The following is a 19,512-nucleotide window of genomic DNA, read 5'->3' as shown; positions in this document are numbered from 1 at the left end:
GAGTGCTATCATTTGATCGTTTTCGAGCGATCATTGAATATTAATAGTAAAGCTTCTTGATATTTTCACCATTAATTTGCATCAAAATTAATGGAAATATAACCCGAGTAATAGAATAATAAGATATTTACATAGTTTTTTATTTCTTAGTTAAATTTTCAGGGTTTTTTGTTTACACAAAACTTACCAAATTATATTGTTTAATGCTATCTTGTATATTTTTGGTTATACAAAAGTTATATTATAGTAAAGTGACAATAATTGGGTTATTAAAAAATGCAGAAACTGATTCAAAGTATTAGACATATATTATCAGATAATATTTAAAATTCTTGAATGCTACTTAAATATTCGAATTTTGGGCTGAATTTTTCAGTACAGATATGATTTTATAAATATGAATTATTGCCGCCACGACAAAAAAAAGTTTAGAAGTAAAAAATCCGAATTCCAATCACTTTTGATATTTTCAGAATTAATGAGCGATCTCTTGAAAATTTTTTATAGAACTGATTTTCGGAGAGGCTGCTGAAAACATCATAAGCCAACAAATTTTCATAAGAGACTCGAAAAAAGAATTATTGGTTATTTTGGGCAACTCTAATATTTATATTCATATTTTAAATTTATTTAGACGATAACTGATAAATCACTTTTATAAATTATTTTATTTAATCGATACGGTATAGGTTTCAGAGTTATCTACCATATTTTTGTCAGAACGATACAGTAGATCGTTGCAGTAACAATCTAGTAGATAACTCTTGCGTATTGTTTTTGTAACTATACAGTATCTTTATCAGAACAATATTTTTTTCCCGTGTATAGTTGATTTGTTTTTCTGTTCTTAACTCTTCACATAGCTCCTCGAGAGTTTCATTTTCAGAAGCTGTGGATATTGAATGACACTTTGAACAATTTTCATTTTTTTTTTAAATTGTATGAATCCTTACTTGTAATGTTAACAAATTATAGGATCACAGAAGCAATTCAACGTTTTCATAATAAGATGATTTGGATAACGTACATGAGAAACAATTTGGTGAACCCTGAGAGTTTTTTGAAAAGGAATCGGTTCATTTTTATTGACAGTTATCAGGTCATCCATTCTATTAATATCAACATCTTCAATAATAGAAATTTTTATTGCAGGACATTTACGACGTAACGTGTTAACAAGCTCTTATGAATTCATTATATCGTCTTTTTGAGCGATTACCTAATCGGCAATTTTTTTACAAGTTGCACCCACTCTATCTGGCTGACGTTCCATGATCTGCTTCATAGTAATTCCAGGAAAATGTTATAATTTTCGTATAAAACTCATAAAATTTGCAATCTCGGAAAAAAACCATATTATCCCTGTATTAACAGCTCTATCACTTAAGAAGTGTACATTGTCTACAGTTGCAGGTAATGCTGCTATTATTGGTTTGAGATAGGCCCAAATATCTGCTGCATTGTGAGAGAGATCGGATGAAATGGTATAGTGAGAAACTTTCGCATCTTTGGTGTACACAACAGTTGTATACAGAGAAATTTGAGTGCGAGAATCACAAAAATGAAGTGCTTGAATTTCTTGGTTGCATTTCAAAGAGTAATTTTCCGAAAAATCCATGTGTAAAAAGGCATCTTTTTCAGAAATGAATTGCTTTAATGGTTTAAAGCTTTGATATTGATGCACAATATTTGTTTCATGAACGACAAATTTTTGCAAGTCATTTTCTAATTGTTCAATCAAGTCTTTGGGTTCAATTTGCTGTATTGTTTTCTTATACTTCATAATATAGCGTTCCTTCTTGATTTTAGAATCAGCTATTAATTCTTTCGCGTTAATACATTGCTGAACCACAATATCTTCACAGTTATTAAACTCTTCGTAGGGCAATTATTTTTTAAAGCAACTAGTGCAAGCTCTTCTTAAACAGATTTCATTGTAACGATCACAACAAATCAATTGTAATAACATCTGGTAATTGTCAAATTGAACAATTTTAGCGTTATTTAAGGCAGAAAGCTTCAAATCTCTATTTTCGTTTTGAATACATGTATACGTATTTTGGTTTGAAAGTTTAGGTGGGATAATCCAAAATAGGCGTAAATGACAGAATAAGAGTATTCAATTTTGATTGATTCTGATAGCAAAAATTTTTTGCGTGGATTATACATTGAATTTAGTAGGTAACGTTTTTGTTTTTTCATCTTGTTACGAGTAACGGACTCGTTTATTTCAGAAGTTTGATGACTGTTACCATCATCTTTATAAAATTTTTTAACTATAGTGTGTATTTTTAATTTATAATTTTTATCAGCTGCTTTTGCTTTGTTATAGTATATCGTTTTGAATGTTATACCTTTATTTTTAAACCTCCACAGCTTATATTTATCTACAATTTGTCTAGCTACAACACGATTAAAATTGAATTTACCTTTGTGAGTTTCATTTCTAAATAATTTTTAGAAATGTGTCTTTGTAGAACTTCACCAAAAAGAGTTTTTGTAACCAACTATTGCTTTTGATTACGATCTTTTACCATTTGGTCCATTTTTCTTTGAGGTGTTAGATCACACAGCTCCTCCTCAATACTCCGTCTTAATCTCTTATATCTCTGTTTATAGCGATTAACTTTTAATTTTAGTTAAGCAGTAACTTGATCCAACTTTCTTTTTCTCCATAGATCTTGAAAATCTTCGTCTTGGGCTTTTTTTTGTAGATTTAATCTTTTATGAATTTTAAATTTCACTTTGCATAGGTGTGATTGGAATACTGTTGCTTGTAGAATTCAGAAGATTTATAATCTTATTTAAAGTAGGTGTCACAGTTCCTATTCGATGACTATTGTTTATATTATTCATTGAATTTTTATTCCTATACTTAACGGAATGTATTTTCTGATTTCTGCGAGTTACCCTTTGCTCACGGGGAGTCATGTCCTTAATACTGTTTCTTTTTTTCAACTTTCCGCTAAGAAAATCCATGATTTTCAAAAATTCGGGAAGTTATTGTTTTCATTCCGATTTTCGAAAATCGAGTTTACATCGGATGTCGACGTTTTGAGGTCTTAGGAAGCTATTCTGGCTATTTTCAGAATGATGTCCACGCACACACGCGCGCGCGCGTGTGTGTGTCTTTGTGTGTGTGAGTATGTGTGTGAACAGTCTATAACTTTTTAAATACTGAACCGATTTGGATGGTTAAGACGGCAATCAAAAGAGCTTGTTGGCCATCAACTTTCCTGAAAATTTGAGATTATTTGATGAAGTAGACTCGAAAATATTTGCGAATTACAAAAAAAAATTTTCTTTTTTCAGTTTTTATTGATTTCTCAGAAACAAATTGAACGATCGACTTCAAAATATAACCCAGTAAACACATTGACGTAAATTTGACGTCAGAGTGATTTTACGCTATGTCATAATTTACGTAAGATATAAGTCACGAATGAGTCAGGTGTGACTCATTATTTCACACTTTTTCACGAAAGATTATGATGTAAAACTAATGACCTAAATGTGATGTCTGTGTGTCATTCCATGACGTCAGTATGACATATGGGTGATGTCAAAATCATCAATCCGGAAAAAATATTTTTGAAAAAAAAAAAAAAAAAAAAAAAAAAAAAAAAAAATTGAATACCGGATTTTTTATTCGATTATTACCGCGCGAACGCACTACAAATTCAGAAACACGAATTGATAGCAGTAAATGATGAAAAAATCCTGAGCGTCTGTTGGGTTCGAACACGGCTCCTCTTGGCTGAACGTTGGCCTTTTAGTCCTGAACGTTGATCACTGGTCCAGATCACGATAGTTCAAGTCTTGTGCTTAATTAATGTATTTAGAGTGAAATGCCAGAAAAGACAGAGTTAATAAGTTTTCGTGATGGATTTTTACAAAATTTATAAAAACTCTATGAACTTATATGAAATTTTATAAAAACAATATTTTTCGGCCTTGATGATAATTATAAAAACATTTATAAAAATTTATTAATTTTCTTTAAATTTTTTAATTTTCTGTTGTGATATGAAATTTAAAAAACCTTATATAATATTTTGCGAAACATTAAACAATTCCACAAAATTTTATGAAATTCAATCGATTGAAAAATTGCAATACTACACTTCACAATCTTAATATCAAAAAAGTTTATACTATCGTCACATTTTCGTCTGAAATTTATTATCGGTTTCATCAATTACTTTGGCCCCAAAAATGTTCGATATTTAGTTGGTATTTTTACACATTTACACATTTTTGAAAATTCATTCTATGATTGTTTTATTTTAATAAATAGATGATGAAAACACTATAACTCAGAAATCACATCAGCATTGCATAAAATACTGACTTGTCACTGATATAAAGATATGATTTAAGAGTGACATCCATATTACGTATAACCGTGACTTTGCTACTGACATAAATGTATGATTTTAAAATTACGTCATTATGATTTACAATAATGACTTTATTATTACGTAACAATGTGATGTAAATTTGATGTCAAGCATACGTAATACATAAGTCATAACTTTGGCGTCATACAAGAGTCATGCTTAAATCAATCTGTTGTCAAGTTTTAACATCATATTAAAGTCATGTAGAACGTCAGATTAACATCAAATTTACGTAAGATGCCGTGACATTTCTATGACCTACGTATGACGTCAAAACAAGGTCATGTGTTCACTGGGAAGTAGCTCTAAAACTTGATGAAACGCGTCGATCGCCGCCTTCATCATCTGAATCGGTGATTTGTTTGAGAGATATTGTTGGCGAAAAAAATGCTAAAAAACGGTTTGTTTCGATTATCTTCGAAGTGACTTATTTAATCAATCCAAAAATGTAATCAGCTCTAGTACTTATTAAAACACGTTGATTGCCACCTCAACCGTCTCAATCGGCTAATTCATCCGAAGGATATCATTGAAGAGATAAATGGTAAGAAACGTTTTTATTTCGAAAACAATGGCAAACAAAAGTATTTTCGAGCTCGAAAATGTACTTTCAACAATGCTTTCGAGCTCCTTGAGCTTGAGCAAAAACAGTAAGAAGTTTTGGAGCTGGCCCACAGGGTCATCCGATAGACAGAGTTTTTTTAAATATTTTAACGTTCGCTTTGCTTGGTATTTAGCTAATTTAACAGGATCACATTTAGTTTTGAGTAAACGATTTTTCTTCTAGTTTCTTTTCTTCTACAAAATTTTAATTCTTGTCTTTTTTTTTGTAGTAGGTTCCATTTTGTTTTGTAAATAAAATCATATTCATAATAATTATAATTAATTACTGAAACTTGATGATAATTATAATAACATAAAAAGATGATTTAAATAGATATAATATGGCATTAATCAGTGTGTTAATCAGTCTTTTGCCTTTACGTCTGTTTAATGAAAAGTCTGCCGGTGGTATAGCTTTCCTCTGATGTGAATTCTTACGTTCGATTTATTTGGTAACCTTGAAAAAGGCCGGTTTGGTCTTGAAAAAGACCGTTGAGTTTTTGCGTTCTAGCTGAAGATGACTGCGAGTGTTTCGATGAGGGTCCTGAGAAGAACCGTTGCTATAGGCAAGTAGTCTTACGCTAGATCCGGAGGTCTGATTGACTAGCCCTGAGAAGAGCTATTGAGATGTGAAAATTTCTTACGAAACCCCGAGGTCTAGTTGACTCACCCTGAAAAGAGCTAGGATAACGTGAGAGTTTGTTCTTAAAAGTACTGTCTGTTATCGAGATGTAGCTGATGACTATTCAAGCCTTGCTCGCTTGAATAGGTTGATAATTATTCGCTGATAGCCTTGCTCGCTTTCTGAAGTTATTCTGTACAGTAGAACTGGTCAGGAATGAATGCGCTACCGCTTTCAGCTTCCCTTCTTTTATACTCAAGAGCCAGCTTCTAGAATGTTCGGAGCGGAGTGGGAAAATTCGGTATCCGCGCTTCAATGAAATGGCTGGATTGAGAGTAGAGGGAGTCAAGTTAAAGCTCGGTCAGTGAGAAGTCTGGATTGAGGCTATAGGCGGTAGATTCTGCATCTGCAATGCTTTGGTGTGCTGAGTGCGAGCGGTCTGTCTCCATGTTCCAAGTAAAGTTAATGACTTACATTCGAACAACGTCAGTCCCCTGGCTAAAAAAACTGCCTGGGAATCGACACCAAGGGGCTGACGTTGTTACTATAAAACACATAAAATCTACTAATTGAAATCAAATATCACTGTGTTTGCTTTTAATATAAAATATAGCAATGAAAAGAGAGTAAAATCGATATAATTTTAACATAATTATTAATGCATTATCAAAATATTTATTACCAGAGGACTGATAAATTGAGTGTTAGCATCCTGCTTGTTGACACAAGAATAACAATAAACGTTGACTAAATAATGGCTTATATATAAATATCCGTCACCACTGCCATCTTCACAAGATAAATAAATATGAGAAAAATAATTATCTTATCAACAGTGTACAATAATAGAAATTTTGCCAATTTATTATGAGCCAGGGGACTGAGAGTGTGGGGGTACATAACTTAAATTAGGAAAAAGAAATACATATTTATTTAAAATCACATTCACCAAATAAATATTTGTCAATGAAGTATCCCAAAACATAACGGCATTCTTCATCATGCCATTAATCCTATAGTTTAATATAAAATTGCACCTATGTCCTCATTTTTTAAGGTAAGTACATGCCAGGAAATTGACTTTTTGAGGTTAAAAAGGCAAATATTTGAAAAAATCGGTTGTCTGTAAAGTCGGTTTACTGACAATAGTTGAACGTGACAACGTCATAGCAAAATACTGATGGAATGGTTGCATTTAAAAAAAAAAACGTCTTAAGAAAATACTGATGGAATGGTAGAATTTTTCAAAAGAAAATTTTAATTTCATTTGTTTAATAGATTTGTCTGTATATAGAGAAGGAGGAAATTGGAAATCACAATGAAATTGATCAAGTTAGATTTCTTTGTACGCATAAATACAATTATGTCAATTTTTTTTTACAATTTAATAGTTTTTACAAGTATAAATGTGCTTTGAGCAATTGTTTTACAACTTTTAAACATGTGTAATATTTAATTTCTCACAATCTGTGTTATTCTGTTGAGAATAGGACGATGATAGGAAAAGTAGGAAATGAAAGGGAGTGTTTCGAGTTTAATGTGTCTTGAAAAAGTCAAATCGATGGTGGTGCCTCCTAGTGTTGTTGAGTTATTAACGTCTGATGCACAATCGCTTAAAAGCAATAATGTGTTTGCATTTTGATGCTGAAAACAGTATTTTGTATACTTTATTTTTGTTAAACAGTAAAAAGTATAATTTAGTGAAAAACAGTATAATACTGTTTAAAACAGTATAGTTGGCAACCCTAGGTGGCATTGTAAGCGGTTCTGCAAAATAAATCGTCGCTCGAAACAATTAAAAAAAATTCTTCATAAAATTCTTCATTCAGAAAATCATTTTAAATTTAAAAAATAAAAATACAACAAAATACTTGAATAAAATGTATTGTTTAAATTTCTACTCAATTGTTAAAATTTAAATTTTGATTTTATTATTTTAATAATATAATTAAACTTTTTCAATTAGTTACTTAATTATTTTTGCAAATTTAATTGTAATTTGTTATGAAAAAGTAATAATTTTAAATAATTCATTATAAGAATAAACAATGATTAAATTATTGTTTATAAATCTTACATTTAAAATTGAAAATTTGAAAACATTAAAATTTTCGTAAATCTATTTTTTAAAAAGCCCGCCTCAATGTGTTTGATATAGGAGAAAATGTTCCCTTCGACGGATGGCTGGTTCAACCTGTCATTTCAGACACGTTGTTGTGATATGTGGAAGGTTTAATATTTATGTTTTAATTTTTTTAAATCATAGCTACGCTCGATAATTATTTCGATTGAATAGTAAAGCCATCGATTTTTTACTCATCGTGAAATAGTTAGGAGCGATACGGATGTCGAACGCTGCCGAACGCAAAGGCCGATTGTGCTTCTTTGTCGCTCGTTCCGCGCTCTCGCTTGCACTTTAAGCCTTACATGGAACGCCTCAGAGCGAGGTAACGCCGCATGAGTCATGTTTTTTCGTGCGTGCAGCCGGCTCTATCGAATTATAAGACGTTGTCGATTCGTTAATAAAGTGGTGACCCCGACGTGATTATCTTATTATGCATCTCAATCGTCTTCCACATCCACATTTGACGCGTACCTCTGCCTTTACAGGTCGAAGTGCGTCACTCCCAAAAACGGAGATACGCCCATTTATGTGATGTCTCGGACTCAGACAACTCCCACTCACGGGCCCTTCTTCCCTTCACGGGTTAAGTTTAGCGGTCCTCCCAAAAAAGAAGTTGTCGAAACGGCCACGGATGCGAACATCGGAGATCTCAACGTTGTTTCGAAGAAGGGGAGCCCTGTAATGGTTCAGCTTCACTCTGCGAGATGGCATTGTACAATATATGTTGTTACTTATGGAATATGGTCTAAATTATAAAGTAATAACATTATTGACAAATATATCTTTTGCTTTATATGAGGTTTTATGAGCATGTGTATAGTCAGCATTATGTGTCGATAGTATTTTTACGGCGAGTCTATTACTTTGATTTTCTAAAGTTTTGATTTTCATTTTACAATGAATATTACTGTTTTTATGAGAGATCAAAAATTTTAGAACTTCTATATAGAAATCAAGATTCTATTATGGCTATCAGATGGCTTTGTTTTTATCCATAACCTATTGAAAACCAATGTAAAAATATTAACTGAAATTCGTAAACTTACGCATTTATATTTATTCGTTCTTGATTGTATCGTTCATGAAAACCTAGAAGCTCTTCTACTAAGCCAGCTTCTAGCATTGTATCTACTCTTTGATCTAATCTTTTGTCCAAAATTTCCTGAAAAACAGAAGAAAATATAATTCTGTCAGCAAAATAATATTTATTTAATTTCATGAACATTAAAAAGTAAAAGCTTAGTTTATAGTTCATATAAACTCTGATAATAATGATTTTAAAATGAATAAGCCTTATTATATGAAGTAGACTATGATTTTCAGAAATATAATCTCTGAACACGAGAAAAAAAATGATATATAATTACATATAATCATAGATAATTATGTAGGATTATAGAAGATTGCATCTGATTACGTAACTATCGATATTTACTAGCTGTTACCCATCCGCATCACTGGGCATTTTGTAATTTCGAATGATTATATAATTTGTTTCAATTATTGATATCAATTTCCTAGTTCGTAAATATTTTCGTTCTCCCGCACCTTTCTCTGTAAAAAAAAACTGTCTATCGGTTGAGCCTACGGGCCAGCCCCACAACGACCCACATTGTTGTGAATACACTTTCAAGCTCGAAAAGCTCGAAATAGTTTTGTATGCCATTGGTTTCAAAAAAAAAAAAAGAACGATTTTTATCTTTTTTTTCTCCAACGATATTTTTGGAACGAATTAACCGGTTTAGATGGTTAGGATGGAAATCAACGCGATTTATTGAGATCTAGCGCTGACTACATTTTGGAATTGATTAATCTGGTCGTTTTCGAGCAATTTAAAAAAAACTAGAACAAAATTTTTTTTTTAATTTTTTCGACAAAGGTTTCTCTTCAACGAACGCACGCATTTTGATAGTTGAGGTAGCTTTGGACGTGGCTTATAAAGTTGTAGAGCTTATTAGATTTTGGAATCAATCCATCGACCATACTACAAGTTATCCAAAAAAAAACATTTTTAAAAAAATTGTATTTTCGGAATATCTCCGAACGCATCCTACCAATCAAGCTCAATTTTTCACAGCTTGTAGGAATTAACAAGCCGTGTCGAACGTCACTTTGGAAATCAATACCGGTTATCCGTTCAAAAGTTACAGATATTTAAATACGTAAGTACGTACGTACACACACACGCACATACCTACATTCGGAAATCATCTTGAAATTAGTCAGAATAGCTTCCCAGAACCTCAAAACGCCGAGATCGGATAAGAATTCGATTTTCGAATATCAAACCCAAACCAATATTTTCTCGAATTTTGGAAATTTTTCAATTTTTTGCGGGAAGTTACAAACGTTGTAAGTGATAATAACTTAGTATAGAGTCAATTTCTAATACTACGCCTAGTCCCATAGCAATTGGTTTTATAAGAAAAATAAAGCAATGCACCATTGATTTTTTCGAATTTGAAGCCTGTGGGTCTTTAAGATTGAAAACGTGAATATTTTTCATTTTTTACGCCGACATAAACCTCTATAAAAGTCGACTTTCGAAAAAAATTTACGTCATTTTCGAAACAAATATTTGTTTTAATGTCGAGTATATATGTCACTAGTTGAAGAAACGAAAAAATTACAATTCTAATAGTAGAGGAGCCCAAGCGAGAATTTCGGGATTTACTCGAGCGCGGCAAAATAACATGAGGGGCAAAACCTGGCACCCTATTAAGTACCCCCACCAAATGTGAGCTCTTAATATAGGACCGTGCGCTTAGGACAGCCGATCAGAATAGTAAAAAAAATTCGAAAGGTCGAAAAACTCAAGTACGTCAGATTAAGGTAAGGTGAGTAAATTACATGCAAAAAAAGGGTATTTTAATAATCTGACGATTTTCTTTTGACCTAAGGAAATAGGAGAGTATCAAAGTTGTAAAAAAAAAACGTTACGTAGATTTACTCGAGCGCGGTTTTAAATTAGTTTAAAATTATTTTATCCGTCTAAAATTCTCTGGATTGTTCTAAAAATTAAAAAAAAATCCTGAAAAATTCCAAAATATATTTAAAAGGCGTAAAATACACGAAAATGATCAGCACAACCCGATTGGAAAATATTGTAAAACGATAAGAGTTAATTTCAAGTGATATTCGACAATTAAAAATTTTATGACTTATCAGATAGTTTTCAGAATTCGTAGGACTATCTAGAACATTCAGACTGATTAGAGTTATCTTTAAGTAATTTCGATGAACTAAGCGCAAATTTGATTATTTCAAATGTGTCTCAAAATTGTTAGAACTGTCCAGAATATTTAGACTAATTAGAATTATTCGTAAGTGCCTTTGTAACGGGGTAAAATTTAATTTATCATCAAGGAAAATCGTGGTTTTCCACGGCTGGTCGGTTATCCGAGCCGTAACCCCAAATAAGTATCCGTTAGAGTTTTTCGACTTGTCGTCGGGTGCGCTAATTGAAGAAGCTCGGACTTCTGTCCCAAAATTAATTAAGTGGGGAGGCCATTTTCCGGAAGTTGCCGAAAATGGCCGAGCTGAAAATATATAACCACAGAACAGCAGCAAAATCGGGGAGAGTCGGTCGAGCCGACAAGCCTAATGGACGTCCATCTGCCGTGAGCCTTATCCAAAAGACCGGAAACCAAGGAAACACCAAGGGAAGCTAGATAAACGCCAATGGTATTATCCGGTGAACAAGCATAAAGTTGAATATTAACATCGTAGTGCTATGCGTAAATCAATTCTTGACAGGTAAGCCAGAATTAATAAACTAATTAATATCGAGTATAAAACCATCGAAAGTATTAATAAACCAGCGTCTCCGATAGAATGAATTCTCGGCGGGAAAAGCCAGGATTTATTGTAAAGAAATTAAGTAAAAATTAAACGCGTGCTTGGTCAATTAATTCTCGGCAGCGAGCCCAGAATTTATTAATCATTAATTATAAATTAAAGAGGAAAATTTCTCGGCAGGAGGCCAGAAATTGCAATAGTTATTAAATCATTGTTATATAATAAATCAATCGGTATTTAATAAGATAAAATTAAGTGCTGTGAAAATCGGGATAAAGATTGAGATTTTAATTAATTAAATTTTAGTAATAAGTTGATGTCCGTAAATTGTTAAAAGAAATTAAAATTGAATGCGAAGAAAGAAAGACACGAAATAGAGAGAGATAGACTGAGGCGCGCGAAGTAGAGAAAGATAGCGCCGGTCGCTCGAGTCAGTAAAATCTATTAATTGATAAAAAAAATATTAAATACTGGGAAATTTTGTGAATTAAAGTAAAAGATTATAAACAAAGGAAAAATTAATAGTCACTAAAATTAACTCTTAAAATCGGAATTTGTAATTAGGAAAATTTAAATTGTGTGTGTGTGTGTGTGTGTGTGTGTGTGTGTGTGTGTGTGTGTGTGTGTGTGTGTGTGTGTGTGTGCGTGAGTTGAGTCCAGTGGACAGTAAATTGATTAAATAAAGCACATGTGTGTGTGTGTGTGTGCGATATAAAAGAATTCCAAGGAAATTTTTAATTAATTATTTTGAAATAATTAGATCCAGAGGATCTGGCAAGTCGCCGATTTTGTTTTCATATAGATCCAGGGGATCAGGCTGGTGGCCATTATAAATAAAGTCCAGGGGACTAATTTTATTAAGATTTAGGAGATCAGGCAAGTTGCCAAAATTGTATAAATCCGGGGACCCAATTTTATATAGATCCAGGGGATATGGCAAGTGGCCAATTGAATATTTTAATTCATAAAGTCCAGGGGACTAGTTAATCAATGTAATAAAGTTCGGTGGACTCCGTTAGTTGATAAAATAATTATAAGTGAAACAAAACCCGGTGGGTAACATTGTTTTGTGATAAATAAAATTGTTAATTATAATAATTGAAATATTGTGTAATAAATTTAATTCCTCATCCTTCCTCACTCTTGTAAAATTCAACGACCCTGAATTTTCTGAAATTAACATCTTCGGTTCTGGAAGGCCGAGTTTTATCTTCCAGTGGCGCCCTTATTGAGATCAATTAATAAAGGGGCCAAATTTAGCATGGTTGAAAATTACCCTGTCACACCTTTAAAAATTAGAATACATTTTAGAACTTCTAAGATTAATCTTGAAATATCTCGAACAATCCAGAACATTCTAGACAAATCATAGACACATAGTTTCAAAGTTAACTTTTTTAAACCTCCATATTTTTTACATCCTTATAGTTATCAGCTTGCGATCATGATGGTACACATTAGGATTCTGATAACTACTACCACTTATAACCCTTCAGCACTCTCGTGAAACTCACTACTTTCATGATGAAAAAAATTCTCACATATTCTGTGCAACCGCGCACGTCCTTGGATCCAGTTTATTTTAGATATTTAAACGCTGATAAATTAAAAATTAAGATTATAATTACAGATGTTTGTATATACCTTGTCCACTAATATACTGTTCGCGAAAACATCCGAATCAAGTCGAACATACTCGATTCCTAAATTTTTACAACTGATCTTACTATTGTGATGAGAAAAAGTCTCACAGAGCGACAATGAAATTTTTTTTTTAATATTGTACCAAAATAATTAAATGATACTGTTGTAATCTGATAGAGCATTAAATTTTTGACAGACAGAATAAATATCAAGCATTTACTACATTTGAAATTTTAGAGAAAATTTAGAAAACATATATGAAAAAAAATCTCATAGCGACTGCGTTGAAAGGATCAACTCTATTTCTTTACGATGTGACACATAGACACAAACACCTCTATATATATATATATATATATATATATATATATATATATATATATATATATATATTGTGACGTTACATTGCCGAAGAGATGGAGTTGAAGGTAGAGTAAGTGTGAGTCTGTGTGTTAGAGAGAGATAGTGTTGGTATGTGTGCCGAGTTGAGTGCGGTAGATAGTGAGTTGAGAGTATGAAGCATACGGGTGCAGTGAGTTAAATGTGTTGAGAGTACGAGTACGTGTACGGTATGCTGTATAATTTGAAGTGTCTGTGTGGTTGAGCGTGGATTTAACGGGGGATGTCTAGCTGTGTCGCGGATATTGGCCAAGATAACGTGCCTCCCAACTAGTGTTGATGTCTCCGCTCTTTCACATTAGTACCCGGAGTTAGCGGGGTATGTTTACGTTTATTTGGGGATGGCAGGTCTCGCTTGCGATGCTCGAGGAAGCCAAGGTTAGTTAATTTCGGATATCACGGGAAGCGTCATTACGGGAAGGACCGTAAGTCCACGGCTTGTATGTGGTGGGAGAACGGATGGAGAAGCGAGAATGTGAGAGCGACTGAAAGTAGTAGAGCGTGCGAGTGAATCGAGTCGGAGGCTGGAGAAGAGGAGTTGAGAGCAGACCCTGGTATAAGAGATTCAATGTCGCTTGAGTACGAGTAGACCCAGCAGTCGAGTTTGGATGTCGTTTTAGAGCTTGGGGCTCTGAGTATTGGGTCCTTGAAGCAATTTTTCGTAATAATTGTCGTCTTGATTGACCGCATTACTTAATTTAATTTTATTTTGTTATTTATCTAGAAGTATGTTAAGTTTTGTGATTCGTCGTTCACGAGAGGTTCCCGACGTCAGACTCAGGTATTTATTCGTTCGATGGACCGAGAATACTCGCCCGCAGGCCTCTTACGCCCTCCGCGTCACTCTCGCGTCATCTTTACAGTACGTTATTTAGTTTATTTTCTTTATTTGGTTTTAATTTAGTGTAATTAATCAGCTTCTTCCGCGTCATAAAAACCGCGACCCACTCTCCACAACCTAGTATACTGAGCGCACCAGGACATGCCGCTACCACCGTTCATTTCTTTCATCTCCGAAGGATTTAGATATTAGACTTTAATTTACGTGTATGTTTAGACCGGTTGCCGATACCGGGGAAATAAAAGTCGGCTGGCGCCCGTCAAGATTTGGAGGAAATGAGAGAAGTGACCGATCGGCGAAGTGTAACGTAGCCCGATTTAGTGTAATTTGAGTTTGAGTAATTGAATAATTTTATTGAGTAAAAAGTTATGTGTAATTTTGTTGAGTTTAATCGAGTATTAAGAAAAATTTACGTTACAATATGTATATATTAGGGTGGTTCAGAAAAAAAAATTTTTTTTCTTATGGTCTCAAAAGTTAGTCTTAGGTGAAAAAAAATTCCTCCCAAGAGAGCGGCTCGAAATCTCAATTCTACTAAGAGCTCAACGAATACTCATTTTCCCATTCGAACTGCATGTAAAAAAATTTTTTTTTTCGAAAATCAAAGCACACAGTTCTGTAGGAAATGGAATTCTCTACAAAAAAGCTCCTGTTTTCTCTGGAGAACTAACAGAAAAAAAGTTATGAAACTTTAAACTATATTAAATAGTATAACTTCATGTTTTCATTATATTAAACAGTTTTTTAAATAGAAATTTAGGTTTTTTCTTCTGAAAAAAAACAAAACCAAATTCCCTACGTATTTTTTTACTAAAAAGAAGCTTTTCATGGGGCGCCTGAGAAAACTTAATTTTTAACGACCAACCTAATATATATATATATATATATATATATATATATATATATATATATATATATATATATATATTATAACGGGTTTTTCACCGCCGGGGATCTACCGGAGTGAAGTCCGAGTACACTTACTATTTGACAACTTTGTTCAAAATTTTAAAGTTGGGCGCCAGGTGATTTTATAATCACCAAATAAATAATTATCAAAACAAAAAAAAATTCGGCTCAGGGTGGCGGATCGGGGAAAGGTCAGGCAGTTAAAATTACGATAAAATAAGTGATCAGAATTAAACAAATTAATCGTATATTCAATAGACAAAATAACTGATCGGTTTCACACAAATTGTCGGTTACACAAACATAATAAATGCCGTTGTCGGCTTGACTCGATATAAACCAAAGTACAACAAAACGTAGTTGATCGGAAACAGTCAGTTTTGCAAAAAAAAATAACAGTCAATTGTCGAAAGAAAAAAAAACTCGTCGTTTATTTCATCAACACACTCGACGTAGTTCTTAACGAAATACTCGACCGGTGACGTCAGAGTCTTTTACATGGCAAGACTCGGCTGCCGCAACGAATGAGAAGGAGATAATCCGTAATTCTCGGAATTGCTCGATTGGAATAAAATAAAATATAAAATAATATTTTATTTCGGTAACGCGTGAAATTTCACTATCATACAGTTAGGACGTACAATCAATCATTAATTTAATTATTATTTCCACAAATCGCGTTGCACTTGTTCATAAAACCAAATCAATCGGTCGTACACTTGATCAGTTCTCGTGCCGAGGCTTCGGCTTATTCGCTTGTTCACGACGGCGGTTATTTGTTAAAAAAAATTTACTTATCGCAATGAATTGTTCGTTAATCACTCGGATTGTTCTTATAGAACAAAATGCACGTTGTTCAAGAGTCGTAATCAAAATTGTTCGTTTGGTCGGGTCGAATTTCTCGAATCGTAAAACGTGACCGTTCAGTACGGCGTCTAGTCCGGATCTCTCGTTTCAATCCATGCGGTCGATCGATGGCTCAGTTAAAGTCAAAATTTTTTATTCTAGATGTCACTAGCATTTGCTCATCCGGTGACTATTTCTTATTTGAAATAAATTCAAACCACGAGTCGATGTCGAATTTTCCATCATGTTACAATATATATATATATATATATATATATATATATATATATATATATATATATATATATATATATATATATTGTAACACGTAGAAAGTTAGACGCCGACACGTGGTCACCAATGTCGTATCATAATGAAAGACCTTAATTTAACGACTCCCTGAATGGTTTTGTTGTTTTTTTTTTATATAACTTATTGACAGCTCACTCGGCGGGTTTCGTCGTTTACCGATAAGTTATTTTGAAAGTAGATTAGGTTGCCACTCCGAGACGAGAAGGATCCGAGGCTCAACTCGTTATTGCCCCAATTAAAGTACAGCTAGTTATAAGTTAGCCGTAAGTAGGATAAGTCTTTATTCGATTTAAATATTTAGATGTTAAGTGGCGTAGAGGACACACAACTCGGTTGCGAATTCGGGGAGAGCCACTGCGATCGACGGAGTCGAGACGCCAGACGATGTCAACTGCCGAGCCTGCGAAGTGACCGCCGGAGCGATTATCCAAGCTGCTAATTAACGACAAGTACCGAGATGGAGGCAAGCCAACAGAAAGTCGGGACGAGCCAGTGACGTTCAGCGGAGGGTTCAGTGATGGGTAACCGGTGGATGTTAAGTGCCGAGGGCCAATATAAGCACCGTAATATTCAGCTATTGCTTCAGGGTAGTATAACTAAACGGGTTAACAGCCGGGCCTGATGGGATGCCTTGAGGAGCCCGTATTGACGCCATCTGACGGCTGGGAAAGTTATTCGAAAAGAGCCCGGTTTGGATGGGGACGTCGTCGAGGGATTAAGATTGACGCCATCTGATGGCTGGGAAGTTATTAGAGCCGAGCCCGGTTTGGATGGAGACGTCGTCGAATGACCAAGAGCGCCGCCACCTGATAGCCCGGTCAGAGACTAAGAAACCAAATGAGACTTGGAAGGAAAGATAGTGACTGGCGGCCATTCTGGATCGTACCGCGAGATTGCAAACACGCGGTTTGCCGTTTTTTTTGTTGTTGTTTTTTTCTGTTGACGAGACGTGTCACGAATCATTAATTCAATTTACGTAGTTCACAGTAAAAAGACATTTGGTGAATTGTACAGAGTGGTTTGTCGTGTTTTTTTTTTTTCTGGAGCCGGAGTATATTGTGCCGTGATCGGTTGGGATCTGCCGAGTGAGCGGCTATAACGAGCTAGGTGCAAGGAGGACGAGGTTAGAGACATTGCTGGCCACGTGGAGTTGATTCAACGGAAAAATTGGAAGAGTGAAAGGACCCAAAGTTAAAGGCTCTCATCCAGTCAACTGGACAACCGAACTTCAGGAATCTTTTAAGTCAGCTAAACGCGCTCTCGCGGATGCTACTCTGTTGGTTCACCCTAAAATCGATGCTGACTGGGCAATATTCACCTACGCATCCGAAATCGGTATTGGAGCCGTTTTACAACAAAAACTGGATAACAACTGGCAACCACTGGCATTTTTCAGTCGAAAAGTGCCCCCGTCGATTCAAAAATTGTCGACGTACGACCGCGAATTGGACGCCATCTACGAGGCTGCAAAATACTTTCGACACATATTCGAAGGCCGACATGTTACGATCTACACTGATCACAAGCCGCTTCAGCACGCTTACAAACAGCGCACCGAAAGAGCATCGCCTTGGCAATTTCGTCGACTCGATTTCATCGGTCAATTCACCACCAATATTCAACATGTGTCGGGTACCGACAACATTGTCGTTGACACATTGTTACGTTTCGAAGCAGTAACCACTGCTATAACGTCGCAAGAACTTGCCGACGCTCAACAAACCGACGATGAATTTCAGCAGTTGTTACTTCAAACAACTGCTTTAAATTTGAAAACAATGCAACTTGATAATGGACCTACACTGTATTGTGACACCGCGTCAGGTACAGTGCGTCCATACGTTCCAGGACCACTGAGGAGAAAAGTGTTCGACTCGCTACACACGTTCACTCACCCTGGAATCAAAGGATCGCTAAAAATCGTCTCCAAACGATACGTCTGGCCGTCGATTAATTAAGATTGCCGTGAATGGGCGAAATCTTGCATCGATTGTCAGAAGAATAAAATCCAGAGACACGTGTCATCGCCAATCACCAGCTTTCAGCCTCCAACTGAGTGATTCGAGAACATACACATCGATTTGGTGTCTCTAAAATCGTCAAGAGATTTTAATCAGTGTCTAACGATCATCGACCAATTCACGAGGTTTCCTGAGGCTGTCCCGTTATCCAATGGAACTGCAGAGACGGTAGCACATGCACTATCGCTGCATTGGATTTTACGCCACAGAGTACCGAAACGTATAACATCGAACCAAGGTCCGCAATTCGAATCGTCGTTGTTCCAATCGCTGTTAAAAATGTATCGGATAAAATACCTACATACTACACTGTATCATCCGCAAGCCAACGGTTCGTAGAACGTTTACATCGTCAGCTAAAGGCAGCACTTTTGTGTCATCGAGAGTCATGAAATAAAATGAAATATAATATAATATTTTATTTCGGTAAGGCGTTCAAATTGCACTATCTATTTGAAAGAAACACGTGAACAAAGTTTCCACTTACTGCGCAAATGCAACAGAGATAGCACCGTTTGTCGACTTGAGTGTGACAAAGAAAAAGTTCAAACCCCTCTTAAAGCTAAATCATTTTATAGACTTTCGAAAAGCGATAAATACTCTACAAATAAATACTAGTGTCAAAACCATAGAGTAAGAATATTTTGGAGGTACAATCGAAGAAAAAAGTATATGAAATTGTAATTCAACGAATAAATTTAAAATATTGCATATAAAATACCGAATTTATCGTCATAAATTAGCATTTAATTCAAGTTTCTAAAACAACACCAAATTTTTTCGTCTTTACTTAATTTTTTAATAAAATTCTTAACATTTGTAATCGTGAATTAAATAATGTAAATTATTTTTAAATGTTTTATAAAAAGCTAAAAAATGAACGTTGGTCTGGATAGCGTTAATTATTTTTCTGTAGTAAATAATTGTTTCAATAAAATAAGTGTTATTTTTATATAGTGAAAGGTGACAACATCACAAAGTTTTAATAGTTA

The 19,512-nt window shown here is 34.3% G+C and overlaps 1 protein-coding gene across 2 annotated transcripts in view; it reads right to left on the bottom strand.

Moving 5' to 3' along the window:
- Positions 1 to 19,512, bottom strand: part of LOC103571944 (tRNA dimethylallyltransferase) — a 263,909-nt gene that overhangs the window by 75,483 nt on the left and 168,914 nt on the right. For both annotated transcript variants that reach the window (XM_053741000.1, XM_053740999.1), the window contains exon 5: positions 8,797 to 8,912. In XM_053741000.1, the coding sequence (XP_053596975.1) occupies positions 8,797 to 8,912 (116 nt within the window). The remainder of the gene's footprint in view (positions 1 to 8,796; positions 8,913 to 19,512) is intronic.

This window comes from Microplitis demolitor, chromosome 7, assembly GCF_026212275.2.
Source record: "Microplitis demolitor isolate Queensland-Clemson2020A chromosome 7, iyMicDemo2.1a, whole genome shotgun sequence".
Classification (NCBI taxonomy): Eukaryota; Metazoa; Arthropoda; class Insecta; order Hymenoptera; family Braconidae; genus Microplitis; species Microplitis demolitor.
The sequence above is the reverse complement of the archived record's forward strand: the minus strand, read 5'-3'. Positions and strand labels throughout refer to the sequence as shown.